The 25,237-nt window shown below is 40.4% G+C and overlaps 1 protein-coding gene across 7 annotated transcripts in view; it reads left to right on the top strand.

Annotated features, from left to right (window-relative positions):
* Window positions 1–25,237, top strand: part of NCOA5 (nuclear receptor coactivator 5) — a 59,019-nt gene that overhangs the window by 23,671 nt on the left and 10,111 nt on the right. For 3 of the 7 annotated variants that reach the window (XM_073559364.1, XM_073559366.1, XM_073559365.1), the window contains exons 2-4: window positions 18,877–18,943; window positions 19,972–20,355; window positions 24,470–24,546. In XM_073559364.1, coding sequence (XP_073415465.1) covers window positions 18,877–18,943; window positions 19,972–20,355; window positions 24,470–24,546 — 528 coding nt within the window. Of the gene's footprint in view, window positions 1–2,569; window positions 2,757–3,968; window positions 4,077–18,876; window positions 18,944–19,971; window positions 20,356–24,469; window positions 24,547–25,237 lie in introns of all 7 variants that reach the window. The other 4 variants (XM_073559360.1, XM_073559359.1, XM_073559363.1 and 1 more) reach the window with 2 other exon arrangements.

Genomic DNA, 25,237 nt, shown 5'->3' with positions numbered 1-25,237 from the left:
TGTTACACGCAGCGATGCGTGCTGGCAAGCGGGAGACCAGCGATCAAAGAAATGTCCAGGGCTTTCCAAGAGCGATCAGCGATACCGGGAGGGGGGCTGGTCACTGATCGCAGTCACACACAGCGATCTCGCCGGCGTGTCACAAAACTTGTGACTCAGCAGCGATCTTGCTAGCGAGAATGCTATGTGTGACGGGGCCCTTAGATTTGGGGGCTGCCTAAATAAAACTCCTTGTGGAGTGTGTCAATGACTGCCTTCTGGACATCTGTCAAGTCAGCAGCCTTCCCCATAATTGTGGAGCCTACCGAAACAGACTAAGGGTTGTTTTTAAATGCTTTGGAAGCCTTTGCGGATGTTTTTTGCTAATTATTCTAATTTACTGAGATAATGACTTTTGGGTTTTCATTGGCTGTAAGCCAAAACCATCTATTAACAGAAATAAACACTTGAAATGGATCACTGTTTGTAATGACGCTTTATAATGAGTTTTACTTTTAGTATTGAAGAACCGAAATAAATAAAATTTTTGATATTCTAATTTTGTGAGAATCCCCTGTAGTTTAATCTATAGAAAAGAGAGACAGGCAAAAATGTCAGCAAAGCTGCTTCAGGATTAAAACTGCTAGCTTTTCCTCACACAGCTTTTCCTAGGAAAACCTCAGCAGGTTTACTGGTGTCTTAGGGTATGTGCACTAGGGTGACCGCAAAAAATCGATGTCGGAATTCTTTCATTGTAGATCACGTATATAATACATCTAAAATCTGATCGACCAGGTTACATGTGAAACCTGAACGGGTCCAAAATACAAATCATACATGAGCTTTCAGATTTTGCTGGCTGAATTGGCCACTTATGAAACACTAGGCACATAAAAGGTTTTATCAGGCTTCAGTACAATGCCCATTACCTATAGAGATATACCTATTGAGATTTGGATTTTTATCCTTGGTCACATTGCAAAATTCGTTAAAGGGTTCATTGTGACTTGTAGGAATGGTGCTTCAAACAGGTGACACTATAGAGGTCAAGTCCTCTTTCTTTCTGAATAGCCAATTTGCACATTGGCTTTGAAGTGTGCTGAAAGTGTACAACCTAGGATGTATATTAGTTGTGCGCTACTAAACACAACATGTAGTGGATGGCTTCTCCTTAGAGAGCAGTCACAATTGCATTTTGGAACTAGGTCTCGGACATCATGCCCATAAACCAAAAGTACTGTAGAAGTTGGAGCAAGTGAATATTAAGGTTACAAAAAAAAACAAACCTGAATTTGTGTCACTTTTATTTGAGGAACCCTTTGCTTTACCATGTTTTATATTTTTTTTTATAGCCCTTTTAACTTCATATAATCTTTTTGTGAAAAGATGTTTTGTCGTCATTGCCAAAACATTACTGGAGGCTATGGAGCGATGCACTTACACTCAACACAAAGTTACTAAGGCCTAGTGCATTCTCTGGCCCAGCCTATGTCGAGAAAGGGTGACACTTTTTGCCATACATATTTAAAAAAAAAAAAAAAATCGTTCAAGGTTCTAATATTTTTAAGAAGTGACTGAAGGCAAGCAATGAATGCCCTTCTTCTTTTTTTCTGGTTTATAATGTAGCTTTATCTAGTAACCTCCAAAGTTCATGACAACTTGTTACACCTCAGATGAGGACAGTCCTCATATGGCGAAGCTTGGCACGGTGCTGCAAGACGAGTAAGGTGTTTTATGTCCTTGTGAAAGGTGAGGCCCTCCATGACACAAGACCTTTCTCAACATAGGAGCCCCTGATTATTTTGCCAACAAAAGCCAGGATTTAGAGATTTGCTTAAGCAACTTCTTTATGGCGTCAAACCGATTTAGAATTAATGCATGGGTGACATTGGTTCCTAAAAAGGAGCTTAGGCTCTGTTCTCGCTAGCGTTTAGGAGAATTTTTCTTCCTGTACAAATTCTAGAAGAAGAGGGTCATTCCCGCATATTTTGGAGAATTTCTATTGGTTTTCCTGTTTCCAAATCTATGCTCCAATTCTTTACTTGGTTTTGACCGAAGAACCTTTTGGCAATTTTGAACCCCTCTTAAAAATTGAAACTTTGGCGTGTGGGATTCAATTGTTTGGTTAATTGCTTTTTTATAAGTGTTCCTTAATCAAACCTATAAACCGTTTTTTTTTTTTTTGTTTGTTTTTTATTAGTATTGTTGCAAGGAGTCAGGTAAAAAACATGCGTAGAAATAATTGGTGGCTTTCAGTTTGTCTTCTGTGGATTCCTGTAGGTTTATTTTACTACTTTTTTCACTGTATGATGTTGACTTAAACTTGTATAATAAATTGCATTTTACTAAACCAGTTTTGTTTCAATGCTTTTCATCTTTAGCAGCTTTTTTGTTTTCTCAATTATTTCAGACAATTAAGATTCTATCTCAAGTAATTTTTATTACATGGTCAGTTTAAAATTAGTGATTTCTGTTGGAAAACAAACAAAAAAAATCAAATTAACGGCTATTTTGTGGTGATGCTGGCGCATAACATATTTTTAAAATCTATGCCTGGACGTCTTTTTTTTTTTTTTTTTTTCCTGCGAAGTTCCATTGGGATTTGTCAAATATGCCTCGCCGGAGAAACAAGACTTCTTCTAGTACTTCCAGGAATGGAACTGACAGCGATGATCCAAAAGATTTGGACAGAAGAATTTTTGTTGGCAATTTACCTACAGAAGCAATGACCTATCGAGACATGGAAGAGCTGTTTTCCAAATATGGAAAAATCAGTGGTTAGTATTACTTTTAATTTAATGGCAGGAAGTTGTAATTGTAAATTAGTTTGAATAAAATGTATCTTTTGGATTGTGGGGGAGTTTTTTTCATTTTCCTTTTTACCTCAACCTTAAAAAAAAAATCTAATTGAGTAAATATTCTTGAAAGCTACTTTTAGCTTTGACTCCCATCTGTTTGACGTTTGCCACCATCTGTGTTTGACCATTTACCACCATTGTGTTTGGTGTACCACAGGTTACCTTCTGAATCTGCCATAGGTTGGTTGCCTGCACTATTGACTGGCTAAATGCTATGTATACCAAAGCAAAAAGAGCAATTTTTCACTGCCTCAAGTCAAGTAAAATTGTATTTCATAAATATTCATAAAAAAAAGTATTCAAAATTGATTATTAAAAGGAAAAAAAAGTCACAACCTATCCAGCAAAGACAAGCCCTATAGTATGTCAATGGAAATGTAGCAACATTTTGGCTCTTAAGAGTCTTGACAATGGAAAAAAGGCAAATTATTAGTTGCCCATGTCCTGAAAGCAGGGAACGTCGTTTAAAGAAATAAAATCTTCTGCTCACACAGCAGTTTGAGAACAGTCAAGTCAATGGTCTCTGCAAGTCTTTAACTGGTTCTGCAGATGGAACCATAAATGCACACCTGATGGTTGCTGCCGAACGCTGACCTCTGCTGTACTGGCAGATGTCATTAGTGAAGTTATTCATTGGCTGAAGCAGTCATGTGCCCAAGTATAACAAATCACCACTGCAGGACAGATGAAAGACTGTTGAAGCCACAATGCAGGCACGGCAGATGACGCTAAAGTTTTGTTAGTTTTCCTCTTGCTTTTTTTTTTTTTTTTTTTAAATTCTAAAACTTTCCTTTATTTATTGTGCCTTGCTTATATAGCGCTATATTATTCCACCGCGCTATACATACATTTTCATTGCTGTCTCTGACTGATCTTGCAATCTAAATTCCCTATGAGTATGTCTTTGAAGTGTGGGAGGAAACCCACGCAAACAGGAGGAGAACATACAAACTCCTTGCAGATGTTGTCCTTGCTTTTAAAACACTTTTATAGACCCAAAATAGGTAGTTTTTCGTTGAGTTAATCTAGTAAAAAAAAAAAACCCCAATTCTTGACCACTTGCATTCAGGGCTTTTCAGTGGGGCTAATTTTTTTCTTCTCTATTTGCTGTAACAATTACTATTTTTCCAGCTCTCACCATGTTCCGTCGTTATGGATTTGTCCAGTTTGAGCGTATAGAAGATGCTGATGCTGCTGTAAAAGGTGAAAAAGGTCACCGTTATAAAGGGAGTGTATTAGGTAAGGCAATCTTTAGAATCCTTACTGAATGCAGTGATATATTTTTGAGGTTCTCGCTTTGCTCTAGCATTTTTGCAACATAGCTGTTACATTTTCCAATCTGTTTAGTCAATATTTCAAATTGTACTAACAAGAACAGATTTAATGAAACGGGGTTTCATGGCAAACCAGTTATTTAACTGAACACAGTGGAAATTTTACATCATATGGTCGCGGTGAGTGTTTGGAGTGAGCTTAAAAATGATCTGCCCCATGCCCTGCCGATGCCATCTCTGTTGCACAGCCAGGATCCTCCTGCAAAAGCAGCGGTCGGAGCTTGCTCCTATCTGGCTTTGGCTGGCATTTAAATGGCACCCAATGCTATTGTAGTGAATCGATGTGTTGTCATGGCAGCCTGGGGCCTGCTGATGGAGTCTCGTAGGTCTACTGCAATTTCACTATATACTGCAATACCATTTTTTTATTTTTAAAGTCCCTTTTAGAGGATTAAAAATAAAGTGTACAGTAGCAGATTAATATAAGTTGTCTAAAAAAAATCCATTAGCTTGCAAAAGTATTCACCACCTTGGATGAGGTAGCGTGTTTCGCTACCTCACAACCTGGAACTTTGTTTGCGGGGGTGGCATCAGTTCATGTCAAGAATACGCCATGCCTACAACTGTGATCATTTTGATTTCTTTTTATTGTGAAGCAAACAACAAATGAAACAAAATACCTGAAAACTTCAGTGTGCATAACTATTCAACCCTCTAAAGTCAGTACTTTGTGGAGCCTCCTTTTGCAGCAATTTCAGCTGCCAGTTGCTTGGATAAATCTCTGAGCTTTCCACATCTTGCCACTGGGATTTTTGCCCATTTCTCAAGACAAAACTGATCTAGCTCCTTCAAATTCGATGGATTCTTCTGGTGAATAGCAATATTCAAGTCTCTCCACAGATTCTCAATTGAATTAAGGTCTGGACTTTGACTAGGCCACTCCGATTCCTCTTAAACCATTCCATTGTTGCTTTAGCCGTATGCTTTGGATCACTATCTTGTTGGAAGTTGAATCTCCGTCCCAGTCTCATATCTGAACTGAAACCGATTTTACTCAAGAATATGCCACTATCGTTTTTCTCTGTGGGGATGGTGTCCATAGGATTATGAGCTGTGTTGGTTTGGCGCCAGCAAGTGGTTAGTAAACTTTGTGGTCAAAAAGTTCTGTTTTGGTCTCATTTGACCACAGCACCTTCTTCCATACATTTGGAGCGTTTGCCACATGTCTTTTGGCAAACCCAAAACAAACCTTACAATTTTTAAGTGGGTTTTGAAAAATGTACTACTTTTTGTTTGTTTCAAGAATTTTTCAGCATGTCTCTGGGTAAAAAAAAAAAAAAATTTGCTCTTCAATGGATACTTGGCTGGCCAGGACAGTCTGCAGCATGCTTTGTTTTAAAGCAGGTGGTGGTAGAGAGCAGATTGTTTGTAGAAGGATTTTTTTTGTGGAAAGATGGGAAAATATTTTTAATATTTTGACACTTCTTGCTGATTTGCTGAAATGTGAAGTTTCTTTTAATGAATTTGGTGTATGTTTCATCTGCTGACCCTCCATCACCAGAAATGGTACAAGAGTCGAGGACTGCAATATATTTTCATTGGAATTTACTCCACTTTTATAGCGCAAACTGCCTAGTCCCATCGTGCTTGAGCTCCATCTGATTTTCTAAAATTAGGCGGAACTTGCTGCGATTGTCACAAAAATGGTAAAACCTGCAAAAGTTTTCTGCTACGTGACGTTTTGCAAAAGTTTGACATCAAGCACTTTTAGACCAGAAAACCACTTGATGTATTGGGGCCAAAAACATGCCGTTCGGGACATCAACATGCAATCACATGACCTATCAGTTGGCAAAAAAGGAACTTGCATGTGAATAGCGCACATTTTATTATATAGAATATCAATGAAAACCTGCAGCAGAATACAAAAAACGAGACTTGTGAAGGAGAGAAAACTGTGAAAGTATGCAATTTGAGATGCACATAATTAGATGTAACTACTTTTAGGGTGTAATGTTAAACGGACATGAAGTTTTTAATTTCCTTTTGCTTCTGGTGTTTTTTTTTTGTTACCCCACATGTAAGAGTGACTGTATGAGTAATAAGGTAATGCTATAATCAGGGTCTTAGCCATTTAATGATCAATATGCCTTTTTACTGACCTAAAATATGAGAATAACATCCCACAACACTTTTGGGGGGTTTCCAATAGGTAGTCTTCATCTCTTCTGTTGTGCCGATGGCCTCCTTGATGATCCTGGGCTGAAAGATGGCCGCTGGGTCACCTAGTTATGGTGGCATGTATGCTCTTGCTCACAGCAGGAGCACTGACATGCCTACTCCCTGCTAATGCCCTGCAAATCAAAGGCATTGATATACAGTTGTGGCCAAAAGTATTGACACCCCTGCAATTCTGTCAGATAATACGGTACTCAGTTTCTTCCTGAAAATCATTGCAAACACAAATTCTTTGGTATTATCTTCATTTAATTTGTCTTACATGAAAAAACATAAGAGAATGAAGCAAAAAGCAAAACATTGATCATTTCACACAAAACTCCAAAAATGGGCCAGACAAAAGTATTGGCACCCTCAGCCTAATACTTGGTTGCACAACCTTTAGCCAAAATAACTGTGACCAACCGCTTCCGGTAACCATCAATGAGTTTCTTACAATGCTCTGCTGGAATTTTAGACCATTCTTCTTTGGCAAACTGCTCCAGGTCCCTGATATTTGAAGGGTGCCTTCTCCAAACTGTCATTTTTAGATCTCTCCACAGGTGTTCTATGGGATTCAGGTCTGGACTCATTGCTGGCCACCTTAGAAGTCTCCAGTGCTTTCTCTCAAACCATTTTCTAGTGCTTTTTGAAGTGTGTTTTGGGTCATTGTCCTGCTGGAAGACCCATGACCTCTGAGGGAGACCCAGCTTTCTCACACTGGGCCCTACATTATGCTGCAAAATTTGTTGGTAGTCTTCTGACTTCATAATGCCATGCACACGGTCAAGCAGTCCAGTGCCAGAGGCAGCAAAGCAACCCCAAAACATCAGGGAACCTCCGCCATGTTTGACTGTAGGGACCGTGTTCTTTTCTTTGAATGCCTTTTTTTTTCTCCTGTAAACTCTATGTTGATGCCTTTGCCCAAAAAGCTCTACTTTTGTCTCCTCTGACCAGAGAAGAATCTTCCAAAACGTTTTAGGCTTTTTCAGGTAAGTTTTGGCAGACTCCAGCCTGGCTTTTTTATGTCTCGGGGTAAGAAGTGGGGTCTTCCTGGGTCTCCTACCATACAGTCCCTTTTCATTCAAACTCCAACGGATAGTACGGGTTGACACTGTTGTACCCTCGGACTGCAGGGCAGCTTGAACTTGTTTGGATGTTAGTCGAGGTTCTTTATCCAACATCCGCACAATCTTGCGTTGAAATCTCTTGTCAGTTTTTCTTTTCCGTCCACATCTAGGGAGGTTAGCCACAGTGCCATGGGCTTTAAAGTTCTTGATGACACTGCGCACGGTAGACACAGAAACATTCAGGTCTTTGGAGATGGACTTGTAGCCTTGAGATTGCTCATGCTTCCTCACAATTTGGTTTCTCAAGTCCTCAGACAGTTCTTTAGTCTTCTTTTTTTCTCTATGCTCAATGTGGTACACACAAGGACACAGGAGAAAGGTTGAGTCAACTTTAATCCATGTCAACTGGCTGCAAGTGTGATTTAGTTATTGCCAACACCTGTTAGGTGCCACAGGTAAGTTACAGGTGCTGTTAATTACACAAATTAGAGAAGCATCACATGATTTTTCGAACAGTGCCAATACTTTTGTCCACCCTCTTTTCTATGTTTGGTGTGGAATTATATCCAATTTGGCTTTAGGACAGTTCTTTTTGTGTTTTTTTTTCATTTAAGACAAATTAAATGAAAATAATACCAAAGAATTTGTGTTTGCAATCATTTTCAGGAAGAAACAGTACCGTGTTTTTCGGACTATAAGATGCACCCCAATTTTCAGTAGGAAAATAGGGGGGAAAAAAAAATAATGTATCAAATGGGGGTCCGTCTTACAGTCCGAGTTCAGCTTACCTGGGAAGGGATCCGGCACAGGTGGAGAAGTAGTCACAGGGGTCATTCAGTGGTCCAGGCTCGTGCGGTGGCGGCTCTGTGCTGGGGCAGCTGCGCTGGGGTAGGGGCAGCTGTGCTGGGGCAGCTGGGCTGGGGCTGGGGCAGGTGGGCTCTGCGGTGGTGGCAGCGGGCGGCGCTCTGCTGTGCGGTGGTGGCAGCGGGCTGTGCTCCGGTGCAGGGGCGGCGGCTCCGCCGGCATTTCTTCGCAGCCCAGATGCCCCCCGCACTTCCCTTGCTGGCCGCCGCCATATTGCGGTGGCCTCCGGGAGCATAGATGCCGGGAAGATGGCCGACGGTCCGGGGACGGCGCATGCGCAGCTTCAGATCTCGTCCCGTGATCTCGGGGGACGAGATTCAAATCTCGGCAACGAGATCTCGTCTCCCGAGATCTCGGGATGAGATCTGAAGCTGCGCATGCGCCGTCCCCGGACCGGCGGCCATCTTCCCAGCGTCCATGCTCCTGGAGGCCACCACAACATGGCGGCGGCCAGCAAGGGAAGTGCGGGGGGCCTCCGGGCTGCGAAGAAATGCCGGCGGACGCGCTGCCCCTGCACTGGAGCACAGCCCGCTGCCACCACCGCAGAGCGCCGCCCGCTGCCACCACCGCACCGCAGAGCCCCGCCCGCTGCCACCAGCCAGAAGGTTAGTACCGTGTATTGCGACCATAAGACGCACCCCCAACTTTCCCCCAAAATTTTGGGGGGAAAAAGTGCGTCTTATGGTCGGAAAAATACGGTATTATCTGACAGAATTGCAGGGGTGTCAATACTTTTGGCCACAACTGTATCAGATCAGGGCAGGGAAAGTTGATGGCCCACCCTAGGATAAAATAAATAAGGAAAAAAAAATTTAAAGAACAAAAAAAATATGAATCCAATAAATATATTTTCTGTAAAAACAAAAAATAAACAAAGTACGTATTTGGTATCGCCTCTTCTAAATTGACCTGATGTATAAAACTGTGCCACTGGTTAACCCCTTCAGAGATCAGAGTTAAAATAAACAAGGTAAACTATGCTTTTATCAATCCGCTGAGCAAAAAGTGGAATAAAAGGTGATCAAAAAGCTCAATGGGTATAGATGAAAATGCTATCTTGTCCTTCAAGAAACAAGCCGCTATACTGCTCCATCAGTGATAAAATAAAACTACCTCTTAGAATTGAGTGATGTAAAAACATTTTTTTTTATTTAGCGCTCAAAATATGGCAATGCAAAAAAAGTGTGTGACAGCAGCCAAGCATAAATAATGTATATCTGTTGTCGCTGTAATCGCACCGACCTGAAGAATAAAGCAGTCTAATCACTTATAACAAGAGACGGTGAAAAAATAAACCAATTCTTAACCTGTTGTTGATTTGTTCTACATCCCAAAGATCACATTAAGGTTTGTCTCATACGTGAATGAGATGGAACCCCCGGCATAAGATTGCCTCTAATGAGGTAGATGGAGACAATGGACATAGTTTTCTTACCTTTGATTCAGCGGTGTCCATCTTTTTTAGCGTTCATAACAGCGCGGTTAACCACAGTTGTGTGTACCTCTGAAAAGGACACTGCTGAACAGAGGCCAGACAGAGTCCACAGTAACTCTGCTGCCACATTACATTGATTGGATCCTTCAGGGGGTTTCATCTGAATCGCATCATTTGGAGATTTAGATGGAAACCCTAATGTAATGAATACATTTTCCCAATAAAAGATTCAACTCCACAAAAAAAAGTGCTGAGTCTGTCAATGGAAATATAGCGAGCTTCCACGTTACTGATAACACAAAGATACTGCTTCTCCTCGGTGACCCCGTCAAAAAAAATAAAAAAATCCAGCTAAGGCCTGTTTCACACTTCCGTTTTTGTGTCCGCCAAACGGATCCGTTTCCGTTTTTTTGACGGAAACTGATGCAAACGGATCCGTTTTTTTAAAAACGGATCCGTTTTTTTGACGGATCCGCGGTAACCGTAATGGAAGTCTATGGGACAAAAAAAACGGATCCTGCAAAAAATGGCGGATCCGTTTTTTTACGGAAAACAACGGATTTTGACGGATTTGAAAAAACGGAAGTGTGAAACAGGCCTAATTCTGCTCTCCCAAATTCAAATGTCCCCTCCCTTCTGAGTCTCTGTGTGCCTAAACTGCTGTTAGCATGACTATGATATCAATGCGTCAGTTCCTAGACAAGCTTCAAATTATGGACCATCAGTTCCTTTATGGGGAAACGTGTCGGTGTCATGGTGAGCTGGTAGCAATGTGGGGCATTATTTTATTTTCATAGTTATCCCAGTATTGTCTTTGTCCTAAGGTTATGGTAAATATGTGAAGCCATGCAGGGTTTTCTACATTTGTGAGATCACTATTTAATGTATGTGGACCATGTGTTTTATATCTGGAGAAGAACCCTTTTTTTGCACAAACACTGTCAGCACTTTATATCCTTAGGCAATCTATATTCATATGTGTGGCTAGTGTTCATTTGTATGTTACTTGTAGGATAATGTTTTTACAGTAGACTATCCTGGTTTAGGGCTTCCTAGGGTTTTAAAGGGTGCACCAATACCTCCAGTTATGCAGGGTGAATTATAGGGTGCATTGTTTTAGGGATAGGATCCCCTTACCCTCACCCCTCCTACTTTATTCCCTATACCTAGTAGTATATGTATTGCGCTCTTCGTTGATGATTTTTTGTTTTGCTCTTAAAACATATTTAATTATATTTAATTTTTGGGGATTTTCTCACGTATGCAAGATTTAAGAAGCCACAGTTGGCATCCATGTTTGGCATTTCTGTAGCGATGAGAACCTCCCTAATTTTTGGGGTCCATGTCTACAGAATCATGAGCTGGGCCTAATGTATGGTCACTACAATGGCAGATCTGCAATTTTCACTTGGCAATATTCACTACTGCTCGTTTCTGGCAAACACCCATGGAGTCAAAATAGTCACTGCACCTGTAGAAAAATTCCCAGAAGGGTGTAATTTCCAAAATGGGGTCACTTCAAAGGAGAATCTGGTCTTCTCGCACTTAGGGGCTCTGTATATGGAGACCGCAAACTATTCTACAATAATTTTGTTTTCCAAGAGTCAAATAACGCTCCGTCCCTCCTGAGTCTCACCATTTGGCTAAGCAGTACTCTACAGCCACATATGGGGTATTGCCACCTTCAGCAGAAATTGTGACAGATTTTAGTGTTATTTTTGCCCATTTCCCCGCTTGACAATGTAAAATCTGGGGCTAAAACAAAATTTTTATGGCAAAAATAGTATAAAATTCTGTGACACACCCGTGGTGTCAATATGATCACTGCACCCCTAGATGAATTCATTGAATTCATTAAGATGTGTAGTTTGCAAAATGAGGTCACTTATGGTGGTTCTGCTCTTGGACTTCAGGGGCTCTGCCAATGTGAAGTAGCACTCTCAAACCAATCCAGCAAAATGTGCGCTACAATATTGTGCTTCTTCCTTTCTAAGCTTTGTACTCTGCCTCAAAAAAGTATTTTTCGACCACATATGGGGCATCTGTGTACTGTTATGGTCCATTTGCTCACTTTATCCTCTTTTAAAAGTTGAAAAGTTTTTTCCAAAGTACAACTTTTAGTGGAAAAAATGGTAAATTTCCATTGACTCAGTCCAATGTTAAACAATTCTGTGACTCGCCTGAGGGATAAAAATGCTTACTACAGCTATAGATGAATTCCACAAAAGCTGCCGTTTCCAAAATGGGTAATTTGTGGGGGTTTCTCCTGTTTACACATCAGTGGCTCTGCAAACTCGACATGGCATCCACTCTCTTCCAGTCCTGATGTGTACCCAAAGGCCGGGGTCACACTGGCGAGGAATACGGACGAGTGAGAGGCGTTAGAAGCACGCATTACACACGGACCAATGATTCTCTATGGGGCAGCTCCCATCAGCCGTATATTTCTCATCTGTATTCTACGGTCCGTGCCAGTCGCAGCATGCTGCGATTGTCAGCGTACTACGCCCGTAGTACGCCAATGCAAGTCTATGGGTGCGCTAAAAATACGCATTACACACGGACCAGAGGTGTGACTTGCGAGAAATACGCACTCGGTGTCCTTTAGAAAAGCCGGCAATTCATTGCGCGATACAGTAAACTCAAACTGACAGGTTTTATAACACAAACGAAAGAATAGATATAGACACATATAATACATATGTGTGTGTATGTGTATGTATATATATATATATATATATATATATATATATATATATATATATATATATATATATATATATATATAATTTTATTTCACAGAGTTCTTCATAGCAGAATAGCCGCTAATTCAATTGCCAGCTTTTGTGAAATCATTCCCCAACCCGACATGAAATGACACATGGTTTACATACAGTAAACCATTTCATTTCATGTTTTGTATGTCTTTCATTAGTAATTAGATGAGGGTTGATGTGTAAAATTTGGGAGGTGTAGGTGTTAATTTAAGGGGTTAATTCGTTGTTAAAAAATGTGTGGGCTCCCGCATTGACAAATTACCGCGGGGAATGATTTCACAAAAGCCGGCAATTGAATTAGCGGCTATTCTGCTATGAAGAACTCTGTGAAAAAAAACAAAAACAAATATATATATATATATATATATATATATATATATATATATATATATATATATATATATATATATATATATATATATATATATATATATACACACACTCACTGGCCACTTTATTAGGTACACCATGCTAGTAAGGGGTTGGACCCCCTTTTGCCTTCAGAACTGCCTCAATTCTTCGTGGCAGAGATTCAACAAGGTGCTGGAAGCATTCCCCAGAGATTTTGGACCATATTGACATGATGGCATCACACAGTTGGCGCAGATATGTCGGCTGCACATCCCTGATGCGAATCTCCCGTTCCACCACATCCCAAGATGCTCTATTGGATTGAGATCTGGTGACTGAGGAGGCCATTTGAGTACAGTGAACTCATTGTCATGTTCAAGAAACCAATCTGAGATGATTCGAGCTTTATGACATGGCGCATTATCCTGCTGAAAGTAGCCATCAGATGTTGGGTACATTGTGGTCATAAAGGGATGGACATGGTCAGCAACAATACTCAGGTAGGCTGTGGCGTTGCAACGATGCTCAATTGGTACCAAGGGGCCCAAAGAGTGCCAAGAAAAAATTCCCCACACCATGACACCACCACCACCAGCCTGAACCGTTGATACAAGGCAGGATGGATCCATGCTTTCATGTTGTTTACGCCAAATTCTGACCCTACCATCCGAATTTCGCAGCAGAAATCGAGACTCCTCAGACCAGGCAACGTTTTTCCAATCTTCTACTGTCCAATTTCGATGAGCTTGTGCAAATTGTAGCCTCAGTTTCCTGTTCTTAGCTGAGAGGAGTGGTACCCAGTGTGGTCTTCTGCTGCTGTAGCCCATCTGCCTCAAAGTTCGACGCACTGTGCGTTCAGAGATGCTCTTCTGCCTACCTTGGTTGTAACGGGTGGCAATTTGAGTCACTGTTGCCTTTCTATCAGCTCGAACCAGTCTGCCCATTCTCCTCTGACCTCTGGCATCAACAAGGCATTTCCGGCCACAGAAATGCCGCTCACTGGATTTTTTTTCTTTTTCGGACCATTCTCTGTAAACCCTAGAGATGGTTGTGCGTGAAAATCCCAGTAGATCAGCAGTTTCTGAAATACTCAGACCAGCCCTTCTGGCAACAACAATCATGCCACGTTCAAAGGCACTCAAATCACCTTTCTTCCCCATACTGATGCTCGGTTTGAACTGCAGGAGATTGTCTTGACCATGTCTACATGCCTAAATGCACTGAGTTGCCGCCATGTGATTGGCAGATTAGAAATTAAGTCTTAACACACAGTTGGACAGGTGTACCTAATAAAGTGGCCAGTGAGTGTGTGTATATATATATATATATATATATATATATATATATATATATATATATATATATATATATATAATAATGTGTGTCTCAATGACGTGTGTATGTATATATATATACACATGTATTCTATGTGTCTATATCTATTCTTTCGTTTCTGTTATAAAACCTGTCATAGGGCTCCATTATATGTCCATTTTGCAAGCCGGCGAGAAAATCTCAGCATACGGATTACATACGGGTGCTTACATGCGTAAAATACGCGAACACACCTTGCTTACGGATGACATACGGAGCACTATTTAGGGGTCATTCATCCGTATTACGCATGTAAACTACGGACCGTATTTTGCGTCGGTTAGTGTGACCCCCGGCCAAACAGTAGTTCTCCACCTCATACAGCATATCTGAGTACTCGGGACAGATTGTACAACAAATTGTATGGTTCATTTTCTTCTATTACCCTTGTGAAAATGCAAAATAAACATTTTTGTGTGAAAAAATAAAATGTTAATTTGTTCCATTTTGCCTTAATTCCTGTAAAGGGTTAATAAACTTGTGATTTTGAACACTTGGAGGGGTTCAGTTTTTAAAATTGTCACTTGAGTATCTTCTCTCGTATAGGCCCCTCAAGATTAACCTCAAATGTGATGTTGCCTAAAAATATATTTAACAAAAAAATAAAGCAACCACTTTTGTAAATATTGAAAAAATGAAAAATTGCTGGTAAACTCTTAAACTTTCCAACTGCCTTAGAAAAAAAAAAAATCAAGCATGATCATGGTGTAAAGTGGACACATGGGAAATGCTTACACTAATTTTGTACAGCATGACTATCTGGTTTAAGGATCTAAAAATTGAGAGTTTAAAATTATCAAAATTTTCACCAAAATTCCAGTATTTTCACAAACTCAAAAAATTTTGACCTAAATTTACCAATGGCATAAAGAACAATGTGTCAAAAAAGTCTCAGAATCAGTGGGTTCCATTGACACGTTCCACAGTTAACACATAAAATGACATTTGTCAGAATAATAAAATATGTTTAGGAACGTCTAAACAAGCTTTGGGGCAGAGGGGTTAAACAAATCTGTGTGCTTATTTCCATGCCAGTGCCTGTATCTTACTTTTTGTTGTCCTTCTTTCTAAATAAAAGTGTTTACACCCAAAACACATGAATTTTGTTTAAATTTAAAGGACTTTGCGACAGAATAAACGTGATTTGAGATTCTTTAGGTCTGACTGTTTTATTCTGGTGCATCTAATGGGGAACTAACCTGCCAAAATTTAAGCTTGCATTCTTCATTATTCGATATCTTTTAAATGCTCACAACACCCTTACTGAAGCCAATTTCTGCCTTTTAGTCCGTTATGGTTTTTGTCTATACATGGGGATCTGTGTGGACTATTTATTGCTTATTGACTTCATAGGAAGCCATGTTGCAAGTTTATAACTTTAATAAAGTGTACTTACATAGACAATTGTCCTAACAAACAGTTGTAGAAAATGTTGACCTAGAAAAAAATAAAAAACAAACTTTAAATGTTTTGGGTCATTTTTATGTTTGTCAGTAAATTTCTTGAACTCATGTATTTTACTCCGTCCTACATTTAAAAAAAAAAAAAAAAAAAACACAGAAAATGAAACAAAATATAAAAAAAAACACTAGCAAAGTTAGAACAAAATTGAGGATTCGCTTATTACGATAGGTTTTTTTTTTTTTTACTCTTTTTCACGGTCACTTGTAGACTTTGCATAAAAATACCTGACAAAAAATTGTAATGCGTGCTGGAAGTCATTAGTCCAAATATGAACAGATTATGCTAAGCCAAAAAGCAATTTGGGCAACAAAAGTGTATACAAAGTGATCTTCTCTCTCTTAATATGAAAATTGGAGAAATGCACAATGCACGGTAACTAAATTACCGTACACTTCAGATTCCTGCTGATCACCTGGTAGTATGTGCATATATAAACATTAAAGGGGATCTGTCACCCCATTTTAGCCCTATCAGCTGCCGGCACCGCCATCAGGGGCTTAGCTACAGCATTCTGTAATGCTGTAGCTAAGCCCCTGATGTAACCTGAAAGATAAGAAAAAAAGAGTTAGCTTATACTCACCCCAGCATCCCGTCCGGCGCCTCCCATCTTCATACGATGTCCTCCTCCTTGCTTCTCCCTCGGCTCCTGCGCAGGCGTACTTTATCTGCCCTGTTGAGGGCAAAGCAGAGTACTGCAGTACACAGGGGCTGGACCTCTCTAACCTTTCCCGGCGCCTGAGCACTGCAGTACTTTTACTCTGCACTCAATAGGGCAGGGAAAGTACGCCTGCACAGCAGCCGAGGGAGAAGCAAGGAGGAGGACGACATCGTATGTAAGATGCCACCTTCACAGTAATGCAGCCTTAGTGCTGCTGAAGGTGGCTCTTTTACTTTAATAGGCCTTGGGGGGGAGGGGGTGACAGGTTCCCTTTACAGTGCCTTGCAAAGATATTCGGCCCCCTGGAACTTTTCACCTTTTTTCCACATATCAAGCTTCAAACATAAAGATACTAAATGTAAATTTTTGGTGAACAATCAACAACAAGTGGGACACAACTGTGAAATTGAACAAAATGTATTGGTTATTTTAAATTTTTGTGGAAATTCAAAAACTGAAAAGTGGGGCATGCAATATTATTCGGCCCCTTTACCTTAATACTTTGTTGTGCCACCTTTTGCTGCGATTACACCTGCAAGTCGCTTGGGGTATGTCTCTATCAGTTTTGTACATCGAGAGACTGAAATTCTTGCCCATTCTTCCTTGGCAAACAGCTCAAGCTCAGATTCAGATTCTCTATTGGATTCAGGTCTGGACTTTGACTTGGCCATTCTAACACCTGGATACGTTTATTTGTGAACCATTCCATTGTAGATTTTGCTTTATGTTTGGGATCATTGTCTTGTTGGAAGACATTCTCCGTCCCAGTCTCAGGTCTTTTGCAGACTCCAACAGGTTTTCTTCAAGAATGGTCCTGTATTTGGCTCCATCCATCTTCCCATCAATTTTGGCCATCTTTCCTGTCCCTGCTGAAGAAAAGCTGGCCCAAACCATGATGCCGCCACCACCATGTTTGACAGTGGGGATGGTGTGTTCAGGGTGATGAGCTGTGTTGCCTTTACGCCAAACATCGTTTGGCATTGTTGCCAAAAAGTTTTGGTTTCATCTGACCAGAGCACCTTCTTCCACATGTTTGGTGTGTCTCCCAGGTGTCTTGTTGCAAACTTTAAACAACACTCATGGATATCTTTGAGAAATAGCTTTCTTCTTGCCACTCTTCCATAAAGGCCAGATTTGTGCAGTGTATGTCTGATTGTTGTCGTATGGACAGACTGTCCCACCTCAGCTGTAGATCTCTGCAGTTCATCCAGAGTGATCATGGACCTCTTGGCTGCTTCTCTGATCAGTCTTCTCCTTGTTTGAGATGAAAGTTTAGAGGGACGGCCCGGTCTTGGTAGATTTGCAGTGGTATGATGCTCCTTCCATATCAATATGATCGCGTGCACAGTGCGCCTTGGGATGTTTAAAGTTTTGGAAATAATTTTTTTTATCCAAATCCAGCTTTAAACTTATCCTTAACAGTATCAAGGACCTGCCTGTTGTGTTCCTTGGTCTTCATGATGCTCTTTGTGCTTCAAACAGAACCCTGAGACTATCACAGAGCAGGTGCATTTATACGGAGACTTGATTACACACAGGTGGATTATATTTATCATCATTAGTCATTTAAGACGACATTAGATCATTCAGAGATCCACAATGAACTTATGGAATGAGTTTGCTACACTGAAAGTGAAGGGGCCGAATAATATTGCACTCAACCACTTTTCCGTTTTTGACTTTCCACAAAGATTTAAAATAACCAATAAATTTTGTTCAACTTCACAATTGTGTCCCACTTGTTGATTCTTCACCAAAAATGTACGTTTGGTATCTTTATGTTTGAAGCATGATATGTGGGAAAAGGTTGAAACGTTCCAGGGGGGGCAAATACTTTCGCAAGGCACTGTATCCTGGTTTTTCAATTATATTGTGCTGCTTATTCTCTTCATAGACACAGCTTAGATTTTCACGGCATATTACAAATTTAAATCAAGGAAATCTAAGTCTAGACGTTAATATCTTGACTTACAATAATGAAAACTGCACTATGCTTGTGGCGTTTAAAAGACCTGCTCTCTTCTCTCCACTGGAACTGTCTACCTTCACACACAGTATAATGGTGTTGGAAAAATCAGAAATGGCTTTTACCGTATGACATTTTGCAGTTCACTTGAAGATCAGTACTGTTCATCTTGAGTAGTAAGTTTTTGAGCTTTCTGCCAGAGAAACTACTTTTAATGAATGACACTTGTGTTGCTAATTCCGCTTTTTCCATGACTAATTTTTAAATCTGTAGAAAAATTCTGTGCAGGTTTACGGATTTCCCATTGAAATCAATAAGCGGCTGTTTGTGGGCGAATTTTAATGTGGAATATGCACTAAAATACATGTGGAGAAAAAAAAAGTGATCACCTGCTTAATGTAATATGAATTGGTAATGATGGCTTGTAGAAAATGTTATGTAGTAGTGCAAGCAATGTTACTTGGGCTCCAAATAAATTTCCTTATGTTTAAATTCCTCCATGGTGGTAGCTTTTTTTCTTTCTAGAATTATGTTGGTTTTTGTGACTACTTTTAAGTTATTGAATAGATGGGTTAATTGTGCTTTTCAGATATTAACAAGGCAGCGGAGAGAAGGAATATGCATAAAGCACCATCCAGGCCAAGCCCACCACGAAGGTAACGTAATTGAGGGCCAAACTTGGTCTTCTGTTGGTTGGATTTCCTGGATCAGTCTTTCTCAACCATCGTTTAATGGTTAAGTTCCTGGACGACTTCACACTTTTACGCACCAGCTATGTGCAGATCGTTTGCCAATGTCACAAGACTACAGCAAAGCATGGAATAATCTTTTTGCGTTCCCCCTGCGCGTAATGGATGGTATAAAAATTTTATCAAAACACCTAAAAATACGGTAATATAAAAAAAAAAGCAAACGTAAAAAACCCCCACAAACTCGCATTTTAAAATCCTACTTAAATCAGACTTTCTTTCTTTAGTTTTCTTTTACTCAAACTCTTTTCATATTAAAGCTAACAGTTTCTCTGTTTGAAATGTTTCCTTACTTAAAAAGTAAACAGAGTCCGCATTTAAACATAACTTAAATTTGCTACATCATTTTATCAAATGGGTTGAACATTAAGCAAAATTTCTTACACCCGATTCTAAACATTCATTGGACTTGGAGGAACGACAACCAACGTACAGTCGCAATTTACTGGAGTTCAGACATGGTTTAAATTCTTTTTTTTTTTTTTTAATTTCCAATTTTATTTATTTTATAGTCCTCTTAAGCTTTTCTTTCCTGATGCAGCGCTTATCAGCATAAAAAATGTCTACTTTGTGTTTTGTTTTAATAATGAGCATGAATGAATGTGCAGCTCTTAAAATAAATAAAAAATTTAAAAAAAAAAAATGCTAAGGGACAAGTCATTTCAGTTTTGTGTGTTGTGATTTTACCCGTAAGTTGCTAAAATAAGCGACTCTTTTTACAAAGGTTTATGGCTGTTAAATAAAGTAACCTCACTATTGCAGTGATCATTGTTCAAGTCCTAAGCATAGGCGTTGTATTCTTGTCTTTTGCATTAATTCTGGTGAAAATCAGAAGGCTTTTAATATTTTGGGTGGAGGGAGGAGTTGGCACACGTGAAAGGGTTGTGTTATAAAAAGTTGCATAACACTAATAACTTTGTGTTTTGGTGCTCCAGAGAATTGTACGGATATGGTGACAGTTTGGAGCCGAGGCGTGACCGATCTCCTCTCCGATCCAGCCCGAGGAGAGACACTAGAGAACCAAGAGAGAGAGATTTTCGATCTTTTCGGGACCTGCGAGATGGACAAGGACCAAGAGACTATAGGGACCACAAAGACTTCAGGGATACTCATGCTGGAGATTTAAGGGATGGTCATAGCTCAAGGGATACTAGAGATCTGAGAGATAGCCGTGATCCAAGAGACTATAGAGACCCACGTGATTCAAAAGATCTAAGGGATACAAGAGATATTCGCAATCCCCCCCGTGATACAAGAGAAGTTAGAGAGTCACTGTATGACCGTTATAGAGAGGTCCGTGACCCAAAAAATTCATACAGGTATGAGCTATTGTTTTTTTTTTTTTTTTATTTAAACCTCTTCTGTCTAAATATGAATTGTCTTGTGTGATAGATTCAAAGACATTTATATTTCAGAATATAGATATAATGTCAAGTCTTGTATTTAATGGAACTTTGAAGTTCTAGAAACTTTCCTTCATCACATGTATGCTGTTATATGCACGCAGGGTCCTTCTCTGGCGACCACTGTAGTTCTTTCTTTGCCTGCTCCAAACACTGAGTGGAAAAAGTATTCAAGTGTTCCTCTCCATTTCAAATTAAACAATAAGCTATCTATGGGTATTAAAGAGAATGTGTCAGCACAGTTTGTGAAGTATAGCCATGACTGGCGCTGTAGCATGGATTAAACCGATACATTTGGTGAAGAAATCAACTTTGTTGTTTAACCACCATTTGAAGTTTTCAGCTAATAAAATTTTTGTGCGCTGGACTGTACACTGGGTCTGGGTCGTCTTCTTGGCTGTGATTCCCTGGTCCTTCTGCCTGCTTCCGGTTTATGAATTGGGTAAATAAAAAACTTGGCACTCAAATATGGTAGAGACTGATGGTAGCAATCCAGAAAACAAAGACCATTTCGGTCTATACAGTAGACTTTCATCAGTAAGCGGATTCGCCCAGGAAACACTGATTGATCAAAGGAGACAGCGCAAGTGCCAAGCTTTATATCTACCTATAAGCTGGATAATGGAATATAATCCTACTTGAGCACCTACTGGACAGAAGTTTTTTTTATTTCTGGTCTATGAATGACCTACCTGCTCTGTATGAAATCTTAATCATGACCTATCATTCAAAGACCAGTCAGTCTAAATGGCAGGTGAATCACAGTTTGAGAGGCGAAGACCTAATTAGTACAAAGCTTCAAATTCGGATTACAGAAGAACAAAGCTGTCTTCTTCACCAAACGTAGCAATTTAATCAGCATTACTGCAATTTCTCTACATTAAATTACAAAATCATGATCACAGGGATCAAAAAGGGAATTTGTCGACATCCCAAGCTATATGTACATGTAGGTCTTTTAAAGACTAGTCTACCAATATATTTACATGGCCAGGCTGTTCCTCTATTGCTGAGAAAACAAGTGTTTGACTTGATATGCAAATGAGGCTGAATAGTTATTTGTAGTGTAGATCTGAAGCCTCTGTCACTCCAGCTCTATTCCCTGCCCAGAACCACCACATGCCTGACTTATGGCTGCTTCTTCTGAAGTCACACTGCATAGAGGCTGTTAGTCAAACAGGAGAAGGCGGCGAGGAATAAGCTCGCGTGACAAAGGCTTCAGATCTGCAGCCTCTTTGGCATATAAATAAAGCTATTGCTGGACTTGTCTCTGAAAGGGCTAGATGCATGTATAAATTGTCAGCAGGATTTCACCTCTCAAGCTTATTGCCTTTTAATACCTACCCTTTCTCTAACTGTCAGCAAAAATAAGTCGTAAATGAAAAAAAGTTAATGTTGAAATGCCATCATTTTAAAATGTGCTCTTGCAATTTTTCTGTCTAATGTATCAGATTTATATTCTTCTCCTTAGATTTTATTCACATTCTTACAATAAGTGTTTCATACCACAATATATCCACTTAGTTCTTGGTCTGTTTCATAGATTGAGATTTACTTTACAGGTGATTCTGGGTATAACTTAATTCCATTTATAAGATCCAATGGAACTTTTGTTTTTTCACTTTAAGAGGTTTTCCCATTTTTAGAATATGGACTCCAAATGCTTCTTGTCATGTGAAATAACAAAATCTGATGGTACTTAACCTTCCACAGTAGAGTGCTGGCCCTCTGCCTCCGCTCTGGTATTTTGGCTTGCAGCGGTGACTTTTGTGTGTGTGTGTGTGTGTGTGTGTGTGTGTGTATATATAGCTATATATGTATGTATGTATGTGTGTGTATATATATATATATATATATATATATATATATATATATATATATATATATATATATATATATAATCTCTCAAAGTGTGTATGTATGTGTGTATGTCCGGGATAGGCATCCGCACCGTCGCAGCTACAGCCACAAAATTTGGCACAGTCACACGTCTGGACCCCAAGAGCGGCCTAAGCTAGGTTTTCCAATTCACCAAACAATTTTGCCCCCATCTGCAAACTGGGGAAAAAGTGTGTGCGTGTCAAGCCCCGCCCCTCATTATGATGTCATAATGCCCCTATTTGCATAGTGGGGAAACTGTGCGTATCAAGCCCCGACCCTCATTATGATGTCACAATGGTTGCCAGGGCGACGCTGATGTCATCATAGATTGCAAGCCCCGCCGCGCATTATGATGTCATAATGGTTGACTGGGATGGAGGATGTGTGATGGGTATATGAGCACGGGACTATGGGATGGCGGATATGTATATGGGCACGGGACTATGGGATGGAGGATTTGTGATGGGTATATGGTCACTGGACTATGGGATGGAGGATATGTGTGATGGGTATATGGGCACGGGACTATGGGATGGCGGATATGTATGATGGGTATATGGGCACGGGACTATGGTATGTAGAATATGTATGATGGGTATATGGGCACGGGACTATGGGATGTAGAATATGTATGATGGGTATATGGGCATGGGACTATGGGATGGAGAATATGTATGATGGGTATATGGGCACGGGACTATGGGATGTAGAATATGTATGATGGGTATATGGGCACGGGACTATGGGATGTAGAATATGTATGATGGGTATATGGGCATGGGACTATGGGATGGAGGATATGTATGATGGGTATATGGGCATGGGACTATGGGATGTAGAATATGTATGATGGGTATATGGGCATGGGACTATGGGATGTAGAATATGTATGATGGGTATATGGGCATGGGACTATGGGATGGAGAATATGTATGATGGGTATATGGGCATGGGACTATGGGATGGAGGATATGTATGATGGGTATATGGGCACGGGCCTATGGGATCGTGGATATGTATGATGGGTATATGGGCACAGGACTATGGGATAGAGGATAATTATAATTTGCTATAACTAACCACAGTTACTATGCCCGGGCAGCGCCGGGCTCTTCAGCTAGTATGTGTATGTATATCCCCTTCTGCAGGCAGGTGGCGGTGGCACCTGCTCTCTGCAGCATGAACGCATCTATGATGTGTATTTATTGTTTTTGATGGTATACATGCATTTAAAAAATAAAAAATCAGTCTGAAAATAGTGCCGGCCACACCAGCACAAAAGCAGCTATGGGTGATAAGTTAGCTACTACTGTGCAAGTCACTGGCCGCGCCATCTTGCTAGAGAGGAAAAAAAAAATTGCCTCCTCCAAGATGGCGCCTACGCAGTAGCATCTATCAGAACGCTGATAGCTGCTACTGTGCAGGCGTGGTCAGCGCCGTTTTCAGACTGATCTATTTTTTTATATAGGTATACAATCAAAAACAATAAATACACATAGATGCAATCATGCTGCAGCGAAGGCGCCTTCCTGCAGAATGTGTGTTTTTTTTTTTTTTTTTTTTTTTTTTTTTTTTTTATATGTAACTAGGGGGCAGGTCACTGAGGGATCAGTGAACTGTCAGAATTCATACAGAATACCTAATCATAGCACCACATGAAGACCCCGCCCCGGAGCATGAGCATATCATAAAAGCTGAAAATCAAGATTAACTACCACAAGATGGATTTCATCACCCAGGTATCATTGAAATCAGTATAACGGTGCCTACTTGACAGTGTCTCTAGATTACTGTGCACAGTGCTGCTGACAGGCTCCCTTTAACTGCTGGCAGTGAACTTCGTGTGATGTCACTGCTGCCGTCAAAAACGCTGAGACCGGAGCAATATCAAACAACCGATCCTTGATCTGGGGAGGGTGATTGCTATATGATTTTATTTTACATGACTGTAAACATTTGGGGTCCACTTATATTAAATTGGAAAACTAAAGAAAAATGTGTATGAAATACCTAGACACAAAGCAATATGTTCATAGCCCTTTAGCTAAACTTGCCTACACATTTTCGAAAAAAATATGTAATTAATCTGAGACTGTTTTTCAACATTTGTAGTCTATAATTTTTTTGTAATTTGCTTTTACTCTTTTAGAGAAAATGATGATTATTACCAAAAGCGGGAAGACTACGTGGATCGTTATAGAGAGCCTCTCGACAGACAACCAGATGGTAAGCTTTTTTTTTTTTATTCCCCCTCTAAAGCCTGTTTAACCCCTTTCTGCCGTGTGACATACTATACCGTCCATGTGCCCTGGGACTTAATTCCCAGGGACGGGATAGTACGTCACAGCGGTGAGCGCCGCTGATCATGGCCGGGTGTCAGCTGATTATCACAGCTGACACCCGGCACAATGTGTCAGGGTGGTCACGGACCGCCCCCGACACGTTAACCCCTGGCACACCGCGATCAAACACAATTGCGGCGTACCGGGGGTTAAAGGGAAGCATCGGCAGGGAGGGGGCTCCCTCCATGCTTCCCTGAGCCCCCCACAGCAGCTCAATGTGTAGCGCTGCTGTGGGGGGCTCCTTCCCTGCAGGTCCCCGGATCCAATATGACGATGGGGACCTTCGGGGGCCTGCAGGGAGCTGGCTTCCTCAATGCCTGCAAAGCGCAGGCAAGGAGGAAGTCTGCTTCAATGCCTGTGACAGATTGCTGATCTGTCACAGCGATCTGTGATGTGACAGATCAGCGATCTGTCACAGGACAGTGATGTCCCACCTGGGCCAATGTAATAAAGTTAAAAAAAAAATAAAAGTGTAAAAATGTTAAAAAAAATCGCTAAATTAAAAAAAAAAAATATTCCCTAATTCATTTTTTGGAAATAGAAAAAAAAACAAAAGTACACATTTGGTATCGCCG

This window comes from Dendrobates tinctorius, unplaced genomic scaffold (assembly GCF_039654945.1).
Source record: "Dendrobates tinctorius isolate UK_male_01 unplaced genomic scaffold, ASM3965494v1 ptg000270l, whole genome shotgun sequence".
Taxonomy (NCBI): domain Eukaryota; kingdom Metazoa; phylum Chordata; class Amphibia; order Anura; family Dendrobatidae; genus Dendrobates; species Dendrobates tinctorius.
The sequence above is the reverse complement of the archived record's forward strand: the minus strand, read 5'-3'. Positions and strand labels throughout refer to the sequence as shown.